Source organism: the organism of the source record quoted next, unplaced genomic scaffold (genome assembly GCF_019419815.1).
Source record: "Pyrus x bretschneideri cultivar Hongxiangsu unplaced genomic scaffold, Pyrus_bretschneideri_v1 Contig54, whole genome shotgun sequence".
Taxonomy (NCBI): Eukaryota; Viridiplantae; Streptophyta; class Magnoliopsida; order Rosales; family Rosaceae; genus Pyrus; species Pyrus x bretschneideri.
In genome coordinates, this window is record NW_025999792.1 from 710,994 (window position 1) to 736,065 (window position 25,072).

At 37.4% G+C, this 25,072-nt stretch overlaps 1 protein-coding gene and 1 long non-coding RNA gene across 6 annotated transcripts; one reads left to right on the forward strand and one right to left on the reverse strand.

The window, feature by feature from the left end:
• The first annotated feature begins 11,503 nt into the window (after positions 1-11,503).
• LOC125470885 lies at positions 11,504-14,429 on the forward strand. Of its 2 annotated transcripts, none has more exons than XR_007253262.1 (2): positions 11,504-13,253; positions 13,981-14,429. It is a non-coding gene; the product is annotated as an uncharacterized LOC125470885 (long non-coding RNA). The 2 variants fall into 2 exon arrangements; XR_007253261.1 differs by having other exon boundaries at positions 13,995-14,429.
• A 2,443-nt stretch (positions 14,430-16,872) lies between these two features.
• LOC103950505 (transmembrane protein 208 homolog) lies at positions 16,873-19,945 on the reverse strand. 4 transcript variants are annotated; one of them, XM_009361724.3, is made up of 7 exons: positions 19,765-19,945; positions 19,105-19,239; positions 18,807-19,000; positions 18,196-18,280; positions 17,426-17,491; positions 17,246-17,339; positions 16,873-17,134 (listed from the first exon to the last, which is right to left on the reverse strand). In XM_009361724.3, the coding sequence occupies exons 2-6, from the start codon at positions 19,186-19,188 to the stop codon at positions 17,247-17,249; spliced, it is 522 nt and encodes a 173-aa protein (XP_009359999.1). In that variant the 5' UTR covers positions 19,189-19,239; positions 19,765-19,945; the 3' UTR covers positions 16,873-17,134; position 17,246. The 4 variants fall into 4 exon arrangements, with proteins under 4 accessions (XP_009359999.1, XP_048426667.1, XP_009360000.1 ...); XM_048570710.1 differs by having other exon boundaries at positions 16,873-17,119; positions 19,105-19,222; positions 19,765-19,944; XM_009361725.3 differs by having other exon boundaries at positions 19,105-19,222; positions 19,765-19,943.
• Between the last annotated feature and the right edge of the window lie 5,127 nt (positions 19,946-25,072).

Consider the following 25,072-nt stretch of genomic DNA (forward strand, 5'->3'; position numbering starts at 1 on the left):
TTAAGTGCTGCTTCCAATACAACAGTAGGTACAAGTGCTAATCTAGAGTGAATGGATGTAATATTCATCTCTCAGTTGTACAATGAATGGTTATAATATTTATCTCCACGTTCTCCAAACTTTAAACCCACGGCAACGTGTGGGTACTGTTGTCTAGTTATGTTACTACGAGTCTAAATTTTTAAAGAATTAACAACTTTAACGGGGGGATTATTTTGGTGATAAGAGTTTTTCTATTTAATTCTCACTGCCTATTTAAGTTCACCAATTTTCTATCTAGGAGCCTTACTTATAGAGATACAAACATATATCATATTTCATACAACTCTACGACTTTTTAAACATTACAAGGAGGGATTAAAAGTCTCAAATAGCACAAACCATGCCCAAAACAAAAAGGAACGGACTTGAGTACATTACGGCTCATGCCCCTCAATTATAACAGTTAGTAAAAGGCCCACGTTAATCGCTACAGGAAAAAAACCAAGGAACTAACCATCTGCCCTATTCAAAACAAAGAACTGACGTTATTTAATCCATCTTCCCCAAAAAATTATTACGAAAACTCTTTCATGCAAAAAATCTTTCCACAAACCCCGAAGGTGACATTTGCTACAACACGGCAGTACTCTGTTCCAAAAACAAGGCACCTACTACTCAAAAACTTGTTTTTGCATAATCATTTTCAGATTTATAGTTAGTTTTTTTTTGCAACAAACACTTTCAGATTGTGAAAAAAAAAAAAAAAAAAAAAAAGAAGAAGAAGTTTCGCATGCATTATCAATCTCGCGAAAATCAACTTCAGTATTTTGGATGATGAGTTGTGCTTTTTAGTTTATGTGTAAACTGATTCTTTAACTACATATGGGTATGTTTTTGCATCGACTTTTTGTGTGTAAAAGGATTATGCATCTACGGTTTTGTAGGTAAAATAATTATCCATCTACCTTTTGTATGTAAAGTGATTTTGAATATATCTTTTAGCGTTTCCAAGATCATTTTAGTTTCTTTTCAGTTTATGTCAAATTGATTTTGTACCTACTTATTGTGTGTAAGTGATTTTGTACCCATCTTTTAGTGATTATGCACCTACCTATTGTGTGTAAAGTTATTCTGCACCTACCTGTTGTGTGTAAATTGATTAGGCTTCTACCTGTTGTTGTGTGTAAATTGATTACGCTTCTACCTTTTGTGTGTAAATTGATTTTGCTACTACATCTGTGTGTAAATTGATTCTACTACTACCTTTTGTGTGTAAATTAATTATGCACCTAATGGGATTTGTCAATTGTACATAATAACCTTAAAGACACAGATGAAAGTTTGGTGGTAAAAGTGATTATGCATGTACTTTGTGTATAAACAAGGGCATACACGTTACATTATTAATTATAACTTAATGCATGTGTGTGTAAACAAGGGCATACACGTTACAAAAGCAATATGAACAATTGCACACCCCGACCGAGATCAGGGCATGCTGGCCGTCACGTGAAAGTGACGTAACCATGTGCACAGTGCGGAAGCTAATAAATAATAATAAAAGTATGAATAAATAAAAACCAGCTATACACAACGTAAGAACATACATGTGCAAGCGTAAGTGAAGAAAAACAAATTCAGAGCACGGAAGACCTAATGCAGTCCAGGAGAAACGATACTACATAAACACACCCAAAGGTGGTCCTACACTGGTGAAAATCTGTCAGATATGCCGGAAAAATCCTCTGGGGAGCCACCAAAAGTGCTAGCCAACTAGAACCTAGAGGGGCGCAAAACAAAAAGTGTGAGTGGGCAAAAACAAAGCTTTTTAAAAACCGTTTCATAAACAAAGTTCTAACCCCTCGCCGTAAAACCTGTATACTTCCCAGAAAAATAGAATATATACATATATATAAATCATGCTCGGAGATATGCCATGTCAAATGCCTCTAAATAGAATGCAAGTGCTCAAGAAATGTCAAATCAATGCCATGTAATCTGTTAGCTGGAGTCACCTAACGTGACCTGTACGGCTGAATCTAGAGCTCAAATCTCCATCTCACTAACTATACCTGCACACGAGTCGGAACCACCTAAAGTGGTCTGTACGACGGGACTGGGTGTATAATAAGTACGCTCGAGTGCTACGATCACGTGAAGGCTGGGCGAATAATCACGGGTCATCTACGAGTCGGAACCACCTAAAGTGGTATGTACGACAGGACTGTGCACCTAACTTGGATCCAAGATGAGTATGTGGTGCGGGAGATGAACATCATGTGAAGGACTGTGCCCAACTCTGGGCGGGAGCACTAACACCAGGGGTGCAGGTTATGAGCTTTTTATGCATCTCAAATCACTATTGAACATGAATATAACCATAACTTACCTGGCACTTACCTGTGCGTCCGCAGCACCAACATACAAATATATATATATACTAATAATGCATAAACAAACGGCAAACATAATGCATGGCATATAAACGTATAAACATTTCAATTCATTTTCTGGGAAAAACATAAGTATATAGGTATATATAGAAAACCAAAAGCCCACTCACTGGTATGTAGAAGGGTCGTAACCCTTTTGCCTCCAGTGACCACGCTCGTCCTTGGGATAGGTCTCACCTATATGCGAAACAACTATAAAAACGTTAATTTTAAAGCACATAACCAACATCACGAAATAACTTCTCATACAATGCTTAAATGGGGTGTATGAATACACCAACGTGATCTATCAACCTCAGGAACATCCCCATATTTTTAGAAAAAAATTTTGACGCCGCACGCACCCCCACGCGTCGGCCAAGGCATGGCCACACGCGCTGCCCACGCGCAGGCACGTGCCTGGCACACTGACGGCGTCAGTTAACGCCGTCAGAAATATTCCGTTAAATCTAACTGATGCCGTTAACGCCGTTAGGAATATTCCGTCCAAACTGACGAAATATTCCGTCATCTTCTCCGGCCAAACTCCGGCACCGTCGTTGGCGGCGGAAAATCGGGAAAACTTTAAAACCTTGTATCTTCTTCGTTTTTCAACCAAATTTCACAAAATTGGTACCAAAATGAAGCTTACAACAAGAGGAACAAATCCATACCACTTTCAAGCACTAAAACCCACGGAAACTCGCCGGGAAAACACCACCAACTCCGGCCAAGCTTGTAACTCACGATCCCGACATCCAAAACCTTCAAACAAACCACCCCGAGCCTCCTAAGGACCTCACCAAGCTTCCTATAAGCTTGAAATTCCCAAAAACACAAGAATTAACGTGTGCATGAACAGTGACCAAATCGGGGTATCTCAAGTTCGACATGAAAACGAAGGTATTCTTACCTGAAATGGGTATGGTTGAACTCCCAAGGACCTCACGAGCACGAATATGTAATTTGTTTCCTCGATCTGTGAAGGTTTCAATGGTTTTTGGGTGTGTCCGTACATATGAGGATAGAAATTGGAGAGAGAGAGGGAAAGGGACAGGGATACGGGACAGGGAAAGGGGTGAAGGAGTGTGGGAGTGTGTGTGTGGTCCAAAACCAGCCAAACAAAACCCAAAAACAACCACACAACAGAACAAACATGCTAGGGGCAAAATCGTCATTTCACCCCTACGGTACGAAAAGTTCGGGACGGGCTGTCACAAACAATATACAATATAAACAAAACAAATCAAAACTTACCTGAGAGTCTTTGAAATAAGAAACTGCTAACTTAAAATTTCAAAAACCAGAATCAATCTGCTAATCTGAAAACAAATCAACAAAAATATATAAGTCAAAAGAAAAAGCTAAGCGTATTACATGCATAAAAAAATAAAAAATAAAAACACACACACAACAACAACAACAACAAAATTGCATTCAAAACTGCAAAAATAATGCCGATTAACTCCAAACGAAAATCTAATCAAAATATGAAAGATGATCACTCCAGTGAAATATTCAACAATGACGAACAACACCAATGACACCGATTCAATAAAATCTTAGAACATGTAAACACTACGAAACGGTTCTGAAACAAAGGATTGTTTTGGAAATCCCCCTAACAGGAACGAAGAACACAGTGATCAGGATTTGAAAATGCACTTTCAAAACATTCATCAGCAAGCAACACTCAAACAACTCAACTAGATTCAGAAAAAAAAAAAAATTGAAGAACAATGCAGAACGAAGAACTCTGCAACTCTTCTGCAAAATTAAAAATTCAATTAGTTAGGTTAAGCTAAGTCCAAAATAACTAATCTAACATAATAATTAAGTTAGGGTAACCAAATCCGTTAGGGGTAAAATTGACAAATCACCATGTTATTTTGGTTGGGCCATTTCATTTTGGCTTACATAAAAGTGGGAATTATACTAACCATTAAATAAACTTACAATAAGGTTTTTGGTTAAAAGCTAAAGTTTTCAAGTCCTTTTGGTTAGTTTTTCTTTAACAAAATGAAAGGTGGGCCTTTAATCCTCGTTTTTGTCGGTTTGCACATGCTAAATAAAAAACCCTAACAAAAGTCTAAAGTGTGCTAAAGGTGCTAAAAGTCTAAACCATTGCCACCGTCAGTCATTCCCATTTTTGCAATTGCAGATCCAGTTTTGTCCCTCATCTTCTTCTTCAAATTTCTCCAACCGTTGTCGACATATTCATTCGCAATTGCAGATCAATTTTGTTTGAACATTGAGATGGAGATGGTGAGACTCAGGGAGACAAATCGGGTTTCGCGACATATGTTCTTTCTCAGGCTGTTAAACCACCCAGGCAGCCGTCTTACGCCGCCTAATAATCTTGTAGATTTTAGAAACAATTTTGGGTTAATTGTGGCAGAGCACCGCCACCCAATGCCTAGGTAACTGCCTATACGTTTTTTAGAACACTGATTCAAATGCCCATGATGTTAGTTAGTAATGAAAATCTCGAGCCACATGTTAAACAAACCACATCTAATTGTCTTCATTTTCTTTGTCAACGATACCATACCACATGAAAATCTCTGTATAAAACACAAAGCAAAATAAATAAATAAATGTATAAGAAAACTAATTCTACAAAACAAATGAAAAACCAAATTTGTATCAAATGCAAAACTGATTCTGCAATAAATAAAAATTTTGATTTTAAATAAAGTAACAGCCAAATCAGATAAATGGTCCATGTGGTCGTAAAGTATTCGGAAGATAGCCTTTGTGGTAAAATATTCAGAGTTAAACCCTTGTGGTAAAGTCTATTAGGATTTATGCCCAAACGAAAACTCTCATTAGTTCCTTTGTTAGACTAGGTATCCAAAAATTGATTGTATGCACTAGCTGGGATCCCACTACTTGCATTAGCAGGCCCTATCGACAAGGAAGACATAGGGGAGAGAAAAGGTGTGCCCACTGCCAAAATCAGATTGCTTAAACATCTAGTTCTTGACCCTTTTCTGCTACTTCTAGATTTCCCCTCTTCTGATTCCAAATCCTCATTTTCTTCCTCCGTGATTGTGAACAAAAATCTTGGTGGGCCAGCCAGATTGTGCAGCCTCATAAGCTTTGAGATTTCCACATTTTCTTTCTTATTGAGCTTCAACAGAAAATCCTTGCTCGAACCTAGCTCCAAATTTGGCTCACTAAATTCTCAAGGGAATTTAAATTTCCATTGCTACTGTGTGAAAAAGAATTATGTTTTTTGAAGCAATTAAATTGGAAGATTTCCTTTGCGTGGTTGCTGATGTAATCATCATATTCTTCTTCCTCAATATCTCTGTTGGTGATTCTCTTCTTCCACCATAGCTGGTAGTAAAGCTCAGCAACAAGTGCCAATCGTAGGCACCCAAAAACTATGCTCAACCTAATTCCCAATCCACTGAAAGATGCCATTTTTCTCTGGAATATCATAGCCTCATAGCTCTCAATTGCTCATGTGGAGTGTAATGGAGAAACTGATGGGAGTTTTAGTTTGGGTATAAATCCTAACAGACTTTAACCCAAGGGTTTAAATCCGAATTTTTTTTTTGTTACCATAGGGGCTATCTTTCGAATACCTTACAACCACGAAGACTATTTATCCAATTTTTCCTAAAGTAATCAACTGATTTTGAATAAAAAAAAATAAAAAATTCTTCATAAACTGATTTTGCACAAAGTAATAAATTGATTCTGTGCAGTAATAAAGTGATTTTGCACAAAGTAATAAACTGATTCTGCGATGAATAAATGTTGAAATTCAAACAATATCACAATTCTAAAAATAAAAAACTGAACCTGTAATCTATCACATTAGAAACTTATCATTATTTGCACTTTTAGCACAACAACCATGAAAAGTACCAATTTATCTTCCCTTCAAAAATGTTCTATCAAGGAACAACATTGGTTTACACATCGGAATCCTTTAATACAAGCACCAAAAGATATAAATGACCTTTCAAACCGTTTGGTATCATTACAAAGTTTTAAAGAACAAAAGGATCCATCATTGGCATGTACAAACTCATCAAGATACCAAGGCAAAAATCTTAAAGAGAGTCTCGTAACCATTAACCTCATTATATGCAATCTCTTTACCATGCCAAGGTGCATGGTATTTAACATTAAAACCATAACTCTCCTTCATTTCCCTCATAACATCCTTTCCCTTAATAGACAGATTTGAACAAACCTTGGCAGCCAACAAAGAAGATAAAACAGAAAGACCAAACCCTTTATTCTTATTTTGACGAATACATCCAATGCAAGTATGAATATAATTTAATTCTTTAATGATAAAAGAATCATTAGGCTGTTGCACAATAGCATGAACACACCATTGACATCCATTCGATAGTTTTTTTGAGCAAACAACAGTGACGCACTTCCAATCATTCCTAGTGTACTTGAAAACAAAACCAACTTCAATGGAGTATTGTATAAGTTTTCTACGAAACTCAACTACACAATCTTCATAACTTTGACCCTTGTAAGAAATATAACTCTAGCACTCATTTGTTGCATAATGGTGACGTCCATAAGAACCATATTAGCCCCAGTATTGGTTCTCATTTCCAGTATTAGTAATTTCACTTAAACAAGAGGACGATGCACTACTAGTAGAAATAACAGACATCTTATTCTAATCATGAACATAAACTTCAATCACTAGATTAGAAATCAAATTATTCACCAATAGAAAGGTCTGAATATCTTCATTGTACTCTAATAAACAGTTTGCTTCACTGCCATATAATGAGTATCTTAACAAAAAACCTCCCAACAACAAACTAGAAAACATAGAAGTTAATTATCCACACAAATCCTCGTAACTAGTATATAGATAAAGTGGCACACCTACTATGCAATTTTCGGAGGACGCTAGACTTTTATACAAGTTCAGGCAAACAGAAACCCAACAAGATTATCATCTTGGTGTATTTATATTTCATCGTGTTACGTGTTTCACTTCCAAACCTTGGAAGTCTTTTTTGTAAAGGTTGTAAGTATTAGATGTTGTTTAGCATCGCATTTCCACCCTTAGACTAACGATTAGACTGAAGCGAGTTACTCAAACTTTAATGGACATGTTGCATTTTGTTTGCCCCACAAGTTGTATGGTTGTAACATACCGTTATCTTTATTTTAGTTGCTTGTGATTATGTGTAGCAAAAGATTTCAAATTTCGAGGATGAAATTTTCTTAAGGGGGTAGATTGTAACAGTTCGTCCCTAGAAATTATGAATTTTATAATTTTAATAAGTGAAGTTACGAAAATGCCCTTTGAGGCAAAGTGTTGACTCTTGTTGACTGTCGTGTCGTGTCACGTAAGAATTATTTTCTTGGCGTATTTTTGCAGTACTTATTGCTACGGACGCGTGGGCGCAAACGGGGTGTGATTTGGAGTTATAACGAGAGAGTTATTAATGTTTAAAGTTAGGGATAAATTGGTAATTTTAATTGATTTGAAAGGCCCTAGATTTCTGGAGCAAATATCTATGAAGCCACACGTGTGGTTGGGATAAAAAGGAAGAAAGAAACGGATGGCTGGGATGCGAAGGAGAGAAGAGAAATGAGAGGAGGGGTAGGATCAGACCCAATCAGAAATTAGAGTAAGGAGGGAAAGGAGGGAACAAATCTCCACTCTTTTTTTGTTGGACCCGTGTACCCATGCCTCCCAACCCGTTTGGCCGGGGTTATTTTGGCCAATTTTGACCCAATTGTTCGGCGATTCATGTCAAATTAACACTTAGGAAACACTCCATGACCTTCCCTCTACCAATTACAACCCAAAATTTATGAAGTTTGACCTTGATTTGATGAAAACCATACCCATGGGCGCAATGAACCTGTGTATTCGATCCTCCAAATCTGAAGTGATTTCATCCAATTACTGCCACCATTAGACTCTCCTTAAGGTCTAGAACAAAGCCCAAACAAGTTTTGGAGCGTCGGGTTCAATTTGAGGGCGAATTGGAGAACACCAAATTTAAGGGTTCCATACGGTTCAAGCTAAATTTGGGGCTTTTCCCGGCCAAATTGGCCTTAGTCATAGGTATGAAAGTTGTTCTATTTACTAAGATCTTCATTTCTGTGAAATTTGGTAATTTTGAAAATAATTGAATTTTCTGGCGAGTTGGGGCGGCTGACCGCCACCGGCGGCAGCGCGTGGTCAGTGGGCCGCCAATGCTATTTTTAGGCTATATTAAATGTCTTGTATTCAGTTTTGATATTTGAATGGCGTAGGTTGATCATTGGAACCTAAATTCTCTACGATACGTTATTAGATATTTATGTGAATCGACAATCCGACCATCGGATCGTCGCTAAACTTTAATATGTTATAGTGCATAATATTTGAGGATCACAGGAATTTATGGATCGGGAATCCGACGTACGGATCTTCCCGAATTGGAATTGTAAGTTCGTAAAATAAATGTTAACCGTCACTTTGTTTTGGCAATTGGCGGAGATCCAACCGTTGGATCATAATGAAATTTTAGGATGATGTTTTAGAAGCATAATGTGGATCCTTGAAAGTTACTGATCCAAAATACGAGGAGCGGATTTTCCGGATTGAATTATGTCGGGATGCGAACGCTACCACCGATTGTTGACTGACGATCGACTTATGGTCAATGGGGTTTAATCACTCTAAAACGTCTTTAGGGATATGTTTTACATAAATTACATGATCTGTTGATAAGAATTCTGAGATGTGGTTGATAATTGTCCTTGGCACCGATCGCTCGGGACGCCTCAATGGTTGTGCTAGGAAGTTGTAGCACGGACTCCAGGTGAGTAGATCTTTTCCTTTCTATCGTGTGTGTATATATATATATATACATACACACACATATGATTGATAATTCCACAAACGTTATTAAGTTGATTTATGCATATTACCCACTTGTAATTATTATGAATACCTTGAGGCACAGTGCGAACTACGAATGGTTTGACCCCTGTTTAGGGTACGTAGGCAGTCTAACGAGATGTTAGATGCATCCATATAATAAATGAGACTAAATAATTGGGACAATAGCCTTGCTTGAGGAATTGAGCAATGTGAGGGACATTGGTGGAAAATGTGAGATTTAACCTTATGTTTTGGTGAATAAATGTTGGTCATAAAACAAAGAGTGATAAAGCAAGAAAATTGAAGTAAGCAGAACCTAATTATTGTGAATGCTTTGAAGTGCCAAATGACGCTGCGGACGCCCAGGTAAGCTTCAGATGAGTACATGTTGATGATAGTGATGGTAGTGAGTATGATTGTATTGAGATGTATTTAATGCTCATTATCTTGCACCTCGGTGTTAGTGCTCCACTCGTGGCCAGGGCCTAGCCTTCATGTGATCATTCACCTTCCGCACCACACACTCACCTTGGATCCAAGGTAGGTGCCAGCCTGTCGTACAGACCACATTAGGTGGTTCCGACTCGTAAGTGACTTGCGATACTTCGCACAGTCTTCACGTGATTGTAGCACTTGAGCGTATTTATTTACACCCAGCCTGTCGTACAGACCACTTTAGGTGGTTCCGACTCGTGTGCAAGATTTGGTAGATGAGCTAATTGATGAGATATGGATAAGTCGTACAGGTCACTTTAGGTGACTCCGACTTATATGCTATCCATGATTGATGAGATATGGATAAGTCGTACAGGTCACTTTAGGTGACTCCGACTTATATGCTAGCCATGATTGATGAAATATGTGATGAGATATGGATAAGTCGTACATGTCACTTTAGGTGACTCCGACTTATATGCTAGCCATGATTGATGAGATATGTGATGAGATATGGATAAGTCGTACATGTCACATTAGGTGACTTCGACTTATATGCCAACCAAGATTGATGAGATATGTGATAAGATATGGATAAGTCGTACAGGTCACTTTAGCTGACTCCGACTTATATGCTAGCAATGATTGATGAGATATGGATTCAACCGTACATGTCATGTGAGGTGACTCCGGCTAATATGTTGATGAGCTATTAGTTCAACCGTACAGGCCACCAAAAGTGGATTCGGTTGACATACCATTTCATATTAATTTATTTCACCTGGGTTACTTATTCTGTGTTGTGAGATATTTGGTGTGGCATATTTATGAATTTCGCTATTCAGAGCATGGTATTGAGATATATATATATATATATATATGTGTGTGTGTGTGTGTGTGTGTGTGTGTGTATGTATATGCTATTTTCTGGGAAAGTATACAGATGTTACGGCAAGGGGTTACTGCCTTTGGTAATTGAAATTGGTTTGAAAAGTTTTGTTTCACTCACTCACAGTTTCTATTTATGCACCCCTCCAGGTACTAGCAGCAGAGTTTCCGTATCGACGAGGATTTGTGGCACTTCCAAGTACAGGTGGCTTCTTAGGTGGCTTCTTTTGATGGTCTAATCATTATCTTACTTTACTGTACTTTACTTATGCTTTGTACCACGCATGAAATGGGTACAGACCTTCTCACTGCGCACTCGTGTACTTAGGCACTTTTAGATTTTAATTTATTCACATTTTATACATTATCACACTTATAGCTTCGTCACCTTCCTGGTGTTGGCCAGCAAGTCTCAATTCGGAGTCCTAGTAGACATTTCGGGTCCGGTGTGTCATATGCAGACATTTTTTTTGTGTAAATCCAATCAATACATATATCCAAGTATGTAAAACTAACTTTGTTAAATTGATTCTGTTGAATAATGTTGAATTGTTTCTGCCTAAACAAAACATTTTTTTTCTGCGAGACTGAACATAACTCAGCCGCTCAAAAAGAAACTGCAAGCTGGTTAACTGTTGTTCTTATCCTTTTTTTAAAGTTAAACACAATGTAGCTTATGAATGGAATTATGGAAAGTCACCTGAGGAAACCATGATTATTGATTTCAATCGCAAGCAGATTGTGAAGTAATATCCCTTTGCAAAATCCAATTAATAAAAAAATTTATGAATGCTTTTCCCCTCCCCCAATATAAACAACCCCACCCGAAAAGTAAAAACTTGATAATTAAGAATAGAAAATGCATGGAGGAGGAGTGGGCTGAGCCTCATATAATGGGTTAGTAATAACGTGATTCAAATTCGTCATTGGCGAGAATCGAACCTAAGACCTCTCACTTACAAGTGAAGAGGAATACCACTGGACTATAGAACTAAATGACCATTAATACACGATTTTAGAAAAAAACTAACTTATCAAAACACATATATATGGTTGCACGTGAGATATAGCCAATGAATAGCAATAATTTTATAGATAGGCAATTTCAACACTCTATACAAAAATGATCGTCAAACTACATTTCGCAATCAGGAAACAAAAGATAATCAAGAGCCCATTGTAGATCAAAGTTTTAAATAACGCATTGTGTGAGGTGTAGCAAGGTGGAAGGATTTTGCTCCAAGGCATTAAATGTTTTGCAGTTGTCCCATTTAGCCAACACTATTTGGATATAGCATGCGCTACACTATTTGCGCAATAATGACGACTCTAGCCTATCTGGGATGTTCCTATTCAAAAATTAGATAGAAAGAAACTCCGTCTTCTTTTTAAATAATTTTCTCGGCAACCAAACAGAATTAAACAAAACTGAAATTCACTTCCGAGAAAGAGGGATTCGTACCCCGCCTAGTGTAATATACAAACAGAGAACACAACAAAATTTTTTCTTCTTTCTAAATTATTTTTCACGGGAACCAAACAAAATTAAACGAAACCGAAATTCACTTCCAAGAAAGAGGAATCCGTACGCCGCCTAGTGTAATACACAAACAAAGAATAAAACCAATAGTGTAATATACAAACAGAGAACACAACAACAAAATTTTCTTTTCTTTCGAAATTATTTTTCTGGGCAACCAAATAGAATTAAACGAAACCGAAATTCACTTCTAAGAAAGAGGAATCCGTATTCCGTACGCCGCCTAGTAGAGAATACAACAAAAATTTTCCTTCATTCTAAATTATTTTCTCAGCAACCAAACAAAATCCAACGAAACTAAAATTCACTTCAAGGAAAGATGAATTCGTACTAGTTTGAGATGGTTGTGAACCATGGGAGAGATCTGACGGAAATTCACCTGAAATCTTGTCTCAATTGAGGGTGGATGCACAAGAAACTTCGAAAAAACATGCGGAGGAGAGGGTCTTTGCAAAAGGCGAAAATGAATTCGTTTCCTCTTTTGTATGCACTGTGGGGGTTGAACGACATGATGTTTCCTCTATAACGTGCGGCAAATGGCGGTTCCATCTTCGTTCTGTGCAACTGCCGCAACTACTCCTCTATGTGGGTGTGTGGAAAGTTTCGAATTATCTAGAGTGTTTTTTTTTTCTTTTATATTTTTAGATAAGCCTTTGAAACTTTATTTTGTCTTATTTTATTCATGTAACTCAAAAGTTATTATTTTATTTTTTAAAATTCAAAATCCGTTTTATTTTTAGCTGGATTGGAATTGCTTAAATTTTTTAAAATGAGTTCTTTAGAAAAGTTGAGCCATAAATTTTGTTTGGTAAATAGAATAAAAAGGATTTTTTTTTCTTTGAAAAATGATGTATCAAAAAGAGCAGAAAGCAAAACAAGGTCTACCCGTGCTTTCTAAAAGCGCGTTTTTTTTTTCATAGAGGTGCATAAAAATTATCAATTAATGAACTATTTATGCTGACAATACAACCCCTTTTTCTCCTATGCGTTGTTCACTTTTCAACTCTCCATATTTCTCTCACACTCTCCTCTCCCTCTCATCTGGTTCGAGCAGAGTCCCTTTTCTCCTCTTCCTCTCCTTTGGTTCAAGCAACAAAAGGTAAATTTCCTTCTGTCGCAACCTCTTTTTCTACTTATTTTGACAAGTTTTTGTTAGAATATTGAAATATTGAACTGGTGCAAACTGTAAATCATCTCTCTCCTTCTGCAATTGATTTTTGTATCGAAATGATTGAAGTTTGCTGATTAATTTTCTTAAATTCCATTTTCTGATTAATTTCTAGGACTTGAGGTGGGTTAATTTCTCTGATTAATTTAGTTAAAATCGTTTTTTTCTTACGGTTAATTATTAGAGCTTGCTGATTAGTTGTAACAAGTATGAATACTTGAGCTTTGCTACGGGTTTTAAAATCGTTGAAGAGTCATAAATGAATAGCTAGAAACATTGAGGATAATTTTGTTCATTACTCAAACAGTAGAATATTTACATGGCATATTTATATTGACTCTACATTAAGAACCTATAAACAACCAAAAATGCCTCTATTGACTTCACATTAAGAGCTACTTATAACAAAAATGAATCCGTTGCTCTTTTTTTCATGACTTAATTTTCAGCTCCAATGGTTTCTTCTGCTCTTCATTTGTTTCAATAGTTTTTAAAGGGGAATTGTTATTGACACTAAAAAAAATAAAAAATAAAAATTTATTTTGCACTTCAAACTTTCTATAATTAGAAAGAAAAATACATTTTGTGAGAAGTGTAGAATGAGATTTTTAGAGTGCTAATAACAGTTCCCTTTTAAAAAATTCTAATTTTTTTCCAGATTTTTCTTTGCAGGAGCACCGGGGAAGTCAACCATCATACGAATTGGGATATTAGGGGTTTAGGGCCAAAGAAAACGAGGGAAAATAGAGGGTTTTTGGAGAAAATGATGTGAGGAAAAGGGGGAGAGAACCTATCAATTTATAGTTCATCGTGCAAAGATCTCAGTACATTGGCTGAAACGTTCAATTTGCCATTTTCAGATCTCTTTGTGCAACAAGATGTCGTTGTGCAAGATAGTAACCGGAAAATCTTTGTGCCTTCCCAACCTTTTTCCTTTGGCTTTGCGCGATGAAAGTATGTCTACGTCATGCAAAGGTATCTTGCGTGATGTGATTCTTTGTTGCACAAGTTTTTTTACTTTTTTTCTTTAAGATGTTTTTGCTCGACTGTTCACTGAATTCGTTACGCTAGTGTCAATTTCGCGACGAGGTTTAATTTGTTGTGCAAGATTTCATTGTGCAAATAGTTTTTCCTACTGGTGTCATCACGTTTCGGAAGAACGTTGTTGAGCTTTAAGGATATTTGAGAGTAATTATCATACCGAAATTGCAAAAGAGAATGGTTCAGAATATCTATGTATCATTTTATATGGATTTGGCCAAAAGCGTATTCATGAGAAGATGGAGCGCCTCTTGATGGATTATCACTATTCTAAAAATCCCCGCATAGCGCCACCTAGGTGCTAGGCGGCTGGCCACCGCCCCGATTAATGCCTAGGCGTTCGAAAGTTAAGAAAGGGCCCCTAGACCTACTGAGGCACCCACCTAGACCGTTTAGGGACCCGCCTAGGTTGCAACTCACTTAGACAAAAAATAGATAACTTTCATTTTGCATTTTATTTTTTCCAATAAATTCTAAGAGACTTGCTGAATACTTAAATGAACACATATTATATGTTTGTTCCCCATGTTTTCATTATGTTCCAATAGCTCATAATATATATGTCATTTTATTTTGTAGGTTATGATGAAATTATATATTTTAAGTATAAACAAACACGTATTTACATGAAATCTTCCTAGTCTGCCTAGGCGCCCGCCTAGACCTTGCCTAGCCGCCTAGACGCTAGGCCCTAGCCCACAGCCTAGATGCTAGGCCCTAACCCACCGCCTAGATGCTAGGCCCTAGGCCACCGCCCGAATAGCGCCTAACGTCTTTTAGAACCTTGTGGATTTTATATTATAACCATATGAGTTGTGAAAGCCCACCACGTGGCTGCCCAAAGTCTTGGTTTCAGAGCATTTTCTTGCTTTGGCATGATCGTTTGAGACATCCAAGAAAGATATGATGTGCTGTACATTCAAAGTATCTCACTGGCATCCTCTTACTAGAAGTATGAAACTCAAGGAGGAGTGTTCATCAACTGTTCTGACTTCATCACTGAAGACATGAAGTGACATTTGTTTTAGTATTTTCATACTCGATGGGGATTGTTGCAGCCCAATTTAGTTAGGAATGCAAATGTGTAAATCCTTATGGGATTTTGTAGTATCTTTTAGATAGCGTCCTAATTGTACTGTATTACTTGAAAGAGAAGGATTCTCCCTTTCTTACTACTATAAATAAGGGCACAATGGAGTGAGATAACACACCTCATAATTCATCAATTCTCTCTTCTCTTCTCTTCTCTCTTGTCGTCGGTCTTTCTCTCATTCTCTCTATAATTCTTTAGTTAAATAGGCCTACGAAGTTTGGATATTTTTATGCAAAAATGTCTTATGTATAATCGTTATGTTATCATTATGTCGTCGATATATGAGTAGTATGTCGTCGTTTGATCATTTATGCAAACCAAAATATTTTTATTGCTGCCAATTGCTCTAATTTGATAAAAACAGATTATTTAACACAACTTTAAGCATCTCACACATCTCTTTATTTTTAACCATTAAATTAAATAAATCATATAGAATCAATGACCATGATTAAACAACTGTGTGTAAGACGCTAAAAAGGGTGTGCATTTATCATCTTTTAGACTAATCTTGCCCTTGAAATAGGATATCAATAGAGAAACTATTTTGTCAATACGTTTTTTTGTTTAATCAACCAAGGACATATAACGAGTACTTGAATTTATAATACCTTTCAACATTTGTAAGTTGTGGTAAGGATCAAATTCTAGTTTTAAGTTTGTTGGGGAAAAAAATAACAATAATCAAATAGAAATCCAATGGCCAAAAAGTGTTTTATTTGTTTTGTTGGTAATACTATAGCTTTCGTCCCTCTGCAACACTCTCGTCTCTTGTAAGCAATACTATAGCTGCCCAGCGTTGCTTTGCCTTCTTTCTTTTTTTCTCTCTCGTTTCGTCTCCCATGAACAAACCAACCAACCCAAACCATTGACAGGAATCAATGTAAGTTTGGTATCGAGCCTACTCGCTGACAAAGGGTATCACGCTATATAGCTTTACCCGAGACGCCATTGCGATGCCATACCACACCACCACCACTACTTTTACCCTCTTTTGCCCTCCGGACCATGCTTTCTTCAAGTCCAAGTACCATGTTGTGCCCTTCAAGTTCGACAAAGCTACTACGGAGGCATCTTTTGGTCATGTTTCCAAGGTCGACGCTCCTCTTCCCGGTCATCCTATCGTCATTACTTCCCTAACTGGCAGCACCCGTAGATTCGCTTCTCTCAACCGAGTAGAGGTCACTGAGTGGGATGTCAACAATAACGGACAATTGATTGTCCATGGGGTTGGGGAGTTTTTCTCTAATAACGTGAAACCATATGGGGATGCTGTAAAATATGCAGCAACTGAGGTTTGCTTAATCCGCTGGCCATGGCTGTTTTACCTTCTTTCCAAAACCCTAACTTACAAAATAGAGCAGGAACTATTTCGAGGACATGCATTCACTTTTCATCATGTGTTGTGCAAGTGTGTATCGCACAAATTCAAAATTCATATCAATTTTGAGACTAAATCAATAAGAAGTATTCAAAAGCAACAAGATCAACGTGAAACTGAACATTACTTGAGCTATTCAGTTATAGCATATTGCCCAAAAGCGATGTTTGCTAAAACGAATCTGATCCTAAACAATAGTAGGCAGTTCAAGTACTCAAGCAAGACATTGTAACCCATACTAGCGGTACTCAACTATGAGCGCAGCCTTTGGTCATATTTTTCCTGGATTTGAACAGCCTGTGTCAAAATTAAGAGTAGCCGGGTTTGTATCTTTTGTGAGGAAACTTGATGGTACGAGTGCAAGTGTAGTCAGTTTAAGCAATGGTAGGTTGGCTCATTTTAAAGTACCTTATCTATTTCTTGTCTTGACAAACTGGGGTCTTGAAGCCTTCTTCTCCAACTTTTCCCTCTTCTTCCGAGTCTTTTCATCCTCAACACCCCCCTAATAGTTACACAGTGATATCAAATCATTCACAGAACATCAAAACTATATTACTATCAGGCAATTACAGAAGCAAGAGAGGGTACCTCTGAACCTTGAGACATAAATCCTCTAATTAAACCGAATGATTTGTATGCTCCAAAACCTGGTATCTGTAAACCAACAAAACAAAGTGTAACGCTACCTATTACCATCTGACCCACGGAAATTATTCCAAATATTCTAGTCAAACCATCTAAACTCATCTGATGAAGGTCGTACAACAATACAGTTCCCAAAGGAAAACTTGGCCCCTTGTGTTACTCATCCGAAACCTACCACCGGACCACACAAGCAAAAATAAAAGTGAAGGACCAGATTTATGAGACATTTTAATCACTCAAAGATTAAGTGACAGTGACACATGGGAGATATCCCCAATTAAACCAGATTAAGTTTCCTTTTAAGTCGAAAACTAAATTTTTCATGGCACTTTCCCAAGAAGATTCCAGGTCACCAGGGTTAACCACCCTTTGGGCAGGTACACTTCCAATTTAGGTATGGGAAGGGAATGATATTTATATTGTTCTAGTATGGGATAAACAAGCCCCCGTTGGGAACAATACCTAGTTGAAATTGGGAACGAAATACATATTTTCAACGTAAGACCCAACATTTTCATTCCTTGTGTGTTAGTAAATTCAGATATGTCAGGAATGAGAACAATACCCATATCTTACATTCTCATTCCCGGTAAGTAAACACAGGATAATGGTGATGAGTATCCACCTCATTGGAAAACATCCACGCAAGGTTCTAACCAGGTAATATATATATAAATGCGTGGCAACAAGAAAAATGGTTAATTAGATCTCACCAGCAGATATGTGTACCAAAATTTTCCAGAGATTATGGACATGACTTGCACGAAGCATGTGATGTAGATGACATCATGCAAATACCTGCAACGCATGACCAACCAAAAGTCAAAATTTTACCACAAACAAAAGTTGTAATTTAATACCCCAATTATACATTAAATTTCTTCAGCAAGTAAACTTGTCTGGGTTGTTAGATGTCAATGAAGAAATGGAAGAGAGACAATTGATAAAACATGGAATTAGTTGGTTTTGCTTATTCATTTGATGTTGAGTTCCCAAAGAAGAGAAACACACACTGTACTCTAATTGTGGCCACACTGAAAATTCAAAAAATCTACCAGCTTTAATGTTGAATATAAGGAATCTTCCAATTTGAGAACTTAAATGAACATAATCACACAATTTAGTACCATATTTATTAAAGTAACCCAGGAGACAAGCACATAACACAAAGTCGAAATCGTTGCAAGGGTATTCCTAAACTTGATCACCCTCCAACACCCAAATCCTGTACCATCCTATTTCTTTTAAAATTATCGGCAAACAAATGAACAAGAAAGAAAGGTGTTTCAAATGATAAGAAATGTCATTAAAAACAAATACATACCCGCATACTCCACCAGTAGTCATATCAAAGCCACCATCTAGAAGTTCCCCATCATCGCCATAAGAAGGATTTGCCATTTGGGCCAGTTGTTGATAGGGAAAGTAATAAGCGAGAGAAGTGAGAAGCAAAGCAACCCAATTTTTCCAGGTGAAGCTAGAATGGAAGATGAGCATCCTTACTAGCACATAAATAACCTACATTGTCAAGTCCCCAACACAACGTCAGCATCACTAAGCTTTACCATGGGATTTGTAGATGAAACTATGCATAACCAGAACGAGAGTCAGCCAAAGCTTACATTACAGGCCATGATGAGGTGACGGAGATTGGCCATGTGGCGGGCATTCTCTTCCTTGCGCTTCTTTGCACCTTGATTTGCCATCTCTGTCTAATCCACGCTCTGAAAGACTGTCACCCTAGCAAAATGGAAACCCTGTTAAAGTTAACAATGTTATGTAATGGATGAATTTGGGCCTTCAAACAGATTGAATGAGCAGGTCCGCATATACTCCATTTTTCAAGTAGTGCTTAGTGCCATCAAAGAAACATAATAAAATCACCGAAGCCTCGAGTACACCGAAATTCCCAAGTTCTCAAAATAAAGACCAACACACAATTAACCAAATTACCGCAATTAAATAATACTCATCATCATGAACAAAACACTGCAACAACTAACAGAAAAGCGAAATATATGTTAAAAAAATCAGAAAAAAAAAAAGCACTGATCTCTCTCAGAATCCCAATTTCACTACTTGACCCACAGAAATGGATGAAAGGATCATTCAAACTGAATGGCAACCACAAAAGTAAAACCAAAATAAATAAATAAATAACTCGAATCCAAAAATAACTTCATCTCCAACTCAACTACCACTAAGAATGAATCAAAACCAATTAGGTTTATACTCGAAATAGGGGTTTCTTCAAAACTGAAACAAAACCTAGAAGAAGTTACCTTCGAGGGTAGAGATTGTCTCGCTGAGATAGTCTAAGTTCGTGGGCAAAAACTGCACAAAATTTGGAGTTCCAGAGTGAATTTAAAGAGGAAAAAAAGATTTGAAGGAGGAGAGGAAAAGGAAAATCCTCCTTGCTGCTGCTGTGCGTCTGACTTCACGAACAAGAGAAAGGAAAAGGATGTATTTTTTTATCTCCTCCCCTCTCTACCCCTCTCTGCCTATCCCACACGTCATCGGGAAAGTGATGGTCCCAATCAGCCAATCAAGCTACACCACGTGTCTTGCACGGTTAATTTCTGTTATATTTTTCTAAATTAATCAGAGCACCGAGGAATTTTTGTTAGGAACTTAAGGGCTACCACCATCATCTTTGAATATTCATTTAAGGATTTATGATCGATTTTTGTAAAAAACGAATTTAAACCATTATTGTTAGCTCATTGTGAGGCGTAGTTGACTTCCCCACACTTTTTTTTTTATTTTTTTTTATAAGGGAGAGGAAGGTGAAGGAGCCCGTTCGAGGTTCAGAGCCCAAAATTTTGGATTGGATTCCAGCACCTCAGCCCGATATTCAGAGCTGATTTTTGTGGGCTGAAATCCAGTACCTCATTGTCTCTGGTAGCCCTTATCCTATCCCCCTCCGGGCACAAGCTACTAGGGGTTTGCAGTTTGGCCCTCCCCAATGAGTTTCTTTACAGGTGTGAGGGGTCAAAACCCCTCACCCTATGGTTCTAGCCCCCTTTACCGCTAGACCAAACTCCTTGGGTCAGTCCCCTACTCCCTTAAATGTTGATAATATCGTTTGTTAAATAAATAAATTAAAAAAAAAAAGACTTAAAGGGAATATTTGGGTCCCTTGCCTCCAATAAGAGAGTTCTTATAGTAGAATTCCTAAATTTCAAGTTTTTATAATTTTATGTGATAATTTGATTAGACGCAAATTTTTGTTTATGTTAACCCTTTTTAATTAGTTAAAAGCATTAAATTCTTTGAAAGCTTTGTTGGGGCCCAAAATGTCATGCAAGGCCCAAGAGGACTAAAGGCTCAAATGTTCTATAATGTACATGCAGTTTCATGCTAAATCCTCTTTATATCATGCACGAAGTAATGTTTTATTCAATTATCATGCATGCCAAACAAATTCTTTAAGCCCAACACTTACCAAGCTCTCATGGACCTAAGACATGTGGAAGGTTAACAAGGCCCATGGAAAGCTTTTTGATATTGGAGATATTGGCTTACTTAGGAGTACCAAAGTCCAAGCCCAACTTAGGATGATCCCATGCTAAGTAAGCAAATGAGATATTTTTCTGCATGTTATTTTAGCCGTGCAATGTCATTAGCATAACTCCACAACAACTTATCTTCCCAAAGTATTTCACCATTTCCCCAACCAAATTCCACCATTTCCCTGCACCAAAACCTGTCTCCTCGCGAATCAATCCTTACACCAGCAACTTTCTAGCTAAATGGAAAAGTAAGCATAAAATGCACTCTTGGCTTTCACCATTAAAGAAATATTCGTAATGATTTCTTGCCAAAGTGTTTTTAGCATATTTTGACCTTTATATCCCTTTATTTGCTAGATATAAGTTATTTCCAACACCCCATTTTGTCCATTGGATATAAGGCAACTTCTATTGTTCATTTTATCTACTAGGGATAAGTTGTTTCGGGCACAACCATCACCTATTATAAATTGGAAGCCCATATTAGAGAGAGGAGAAAAAACCCGTTCAATTATATGCAAGAGAAACACAACACGCTCAGCTGCATGTAAAGATGAAGAACATATTCCCCCAACTGCTGGAAATCTCTCTTGCTTGCTGCAAGCTTTCTATACTAGCCACAAGCCTAGCCTCAAGTTCTCAATTCTCATTCTTCTAATGGAACTCTTATTCCTGTTGCAGAAACCCCTTCTTGCTACTGCAAGTCTTCCACTAAGCTATAGATTCCAACTCTAAGATTTTGCCTTTCACCACTCATCTTCCTCTAATGAAACTCTTACAAATCCTTCTCCTAAATCACATCTTAACTACACCAAAACGATCATGCCATGTCATTTGCTAAACTTGTGGCTCTTTAGCTCCCACACCTTAAGCTCTCATGCTAAGCCTTCCATGAGTGCCTAGAAATCCCAATATTTGTTAGTTTAACAAATACTCCTCAAAGTCGCCGGAACCAGCGAGGGAAACACTATGTCAGCACTCAAGAAAATGCTTTGGTAACACCTAGAGAAATACTCTGTCAGCGCCCAAGGAAACTTTCAATTAGCACCCAAGGGAAACCCTTCATCAGCGCTTAGGGAAACACTCCATTAGCGCCGAGGGAAGCATCTCATTAGCACTGGAAGCATTTTAGCGCTAGAAGCACTCAATGTAACACCGAACTAAGCACTTGGAACTACTAGAAGAAGAACAAAGAATTCCCTATTATTTGCTTTTCCTTCGGGATGCTTTGTGCCTAGTCATCGCTAACTCAAAAATGGGAGATGTGAAGGCTTTGGCTCGTCTCTTTGTAACACAAGCCCATCAAAGCCCTTCAACATGAAAACCCCCAACATATATGGCAACTTCACTGGGGACTAGGCCATTACTCTTGCAATGGCTCTTTGCCTTCACAAACTTATGATGCACAAGCTGCTTAGGAAACTAAAGATAAGAACTTCCTCTCTTTAGTTTGATTTTCGTCATTTCCTGGTAAAAATAATTATACACAAACATTACTTATTATTTTTCCTCTTTGTTGTAGTAGAAACTCATTCTCAGGAAAAACAAAATTTACTTGAAAGCCCTCGTAGGCTTAGGAAAAACAAATATGCTTTGTATTGATGTGATGGAAAGCTCCATTCCAGTGACAAACTGCAAGATCCAACAACTTGGGGGCTCCCTGCCTTCACAGACTTTTGATGCACAAGGTGCCAAAAGAGTTGAAGGATAAGATTTTTCTCTCAAATTTTATTTTGCCTATATTTTCTTTCCAACAACTATGCATAAAGGTTACTTATCCTTTTCTATGGGCTTATGCTTTAGATGTCTATCCTAAAGCGAAACGAATTATTATTATTTTTTTAAATTAATGAGGATAATGAAGGATTAGGCGAGTCAAACTACTCTTAAGACTTGGTCATCGAACTACAAAAGTAGTCTTACTTTTTAACACGCACAGAACAGTCAAAAAGAACCAAGACTCAAGATTTAGCCATCAATTACAAAAGTAGGCTACTTCCTTCCCGCTCAGAGCGATTTGAAATGGCTAACTTCTTGATAGAATCCTATGTCCCCCATCTCCGAAATTTTATTTAAAGAAAAAAAAAAAACAAAGGGATACAAGTGGGGGAATGAAGCCAAGACCCGCAAATAAACCCAAACAAAATAAAAATAAAAAATCAATGATAATGAAAAACAGAATGAAAAGAAATGTTACAGGCATGAGCGGTATAAGCAAAATTTAGAACTGTAGAACCACCAGTAATAAGCACTTCGAGCAGCACCAAAAGAAGCTAACGCATTGACAACTTGGTTACCTTCTCGATGAATATGTGTACAAATAAAACTCATATGACGAATGCGCCAAAACAAATATTCCAATCAACCAAAACAAACCAAGGGATTGAAGTAAGGGCCTTGAAAAAATGCAAAACCAAATAGGAATCAGTTTCAATCCAAATATGTTTCCAATCCTGAACCCAAGCTACACGAACTGCCTGAATGAAAGCTAAAATTTTTGCCGCCACTTAACTAGTAAACTCTGTATTCGAGGCAAAAGCACCAAACACATGTGCGTCCAAATTTTGAAAATTTCCACCAAGACCGGCATGACCATTCGCATAAGAACCATCAATATTAGCTTTAATCCAACTAGATTATGAAAGGCGCCTAACCATTGAAATGAAAGAAGGAGCGGTGGGAGAAACGGAGAAATACCTAATAATAAATAAATAGGCAACACACCAGAAGATGAGCTGCTACAAGGGAAACACACAAAAGCCTCTTTTAGAAACCGAGTAATAAGCCAGCACTTGGAATAATCTAAGGGGGTTGGTTTTTCTTTAAATCTAATTTGATTACGGAGAGACCAAATTCCCTAAATAAAAGTGCAAGCCACAATAATAGAAAGTTTGCAAGAAGAGCTAGAAAAAACTTGTTTAATAGACTCCACCACTACCGAAGAACAACGGAAGATAGCCACTAACCAGTGTCATAAAAATATAGACCAAGGGCATTCCAAAATAAAGATGCTTAAGAGATTCAGAAGTCGAATTGCACATTGGACAACATGAAACCATCATAATACCCATGTGCTAAGAAAGAATCAGTGAAGAGCCAGCCATGTGAGACTTTCCAAACAAAAGACTATTCCGAGGTTGAATTCGTTGAGACCAAATTACCATTCCCTAAGGGACCTGAGAGTCAAAATTAAGCAAATGAGAGTATGCCTTTTCGCTGATAAAAGACCAGAAGAAGAGCCTAACCAACATAAAGAGTTTGTAAAGGGAGATGAGTAGCACAAACTGAAGTAGCCACCTCTAGAAAAACATTAGAAAGAATGACAAGTAAATCCCAATGAGAACCCCTAATAAAATCGCTAATAGGAGCACTAATAGTATAAGCTAGTATAAAAAAAATAAATTAAAGGCCTATTCAACCAAGTATTTGAAGAAAAAGAAATTTGAGAGCCATCTCCAATAACCCATGTTTGAGTTCGATGGGATAATGGGGAGAACCTTCTTAAAACCAAGCCAAACAGAAGAATTTTTTTTGTATGTTGATAAGGGAACTAAACCCCGGTGCATGAAACGAGCACACATAAAAACTGCCTTCAATGAAGATGAAGCAAGCATATCCTAACAACGTTTCAAAAGATGAGAACAAATCAGAATTGACTAGTCTTTCAATCCTAAACTCCCAAGGTTTTTTGGATGACAACATACCTGCCAAGAAACAAGAGGAACGCCATGAGAGTTGGGATCACTTGACCAAAAAAAATTCGTCACCCAACGTTGAAACTTATTCAGTAGGAGGTGCGACCAAGCATAAATCTGAAAAGTATGAATGAGAAGACTTTGAATGACAGAAGTGACCAACTCTAAACGCCATGCTTAAGGAAGCATAAGACCCTTACAAGCTAAAAGTTTTCACTTAACTTTATCTGCAATTTCTTGAAAATAAATGCGCAATGGATGACCTTGAAAAAATGGAACCCTTAAATATTTAAAAGGAAAAGAACCCAAGCCAATTCCAAGTAGAGTAGCAATAGATCTTTGTCTCAGTAAAGCAAATTTTCCAAAGAAAACTAGGGACTTTG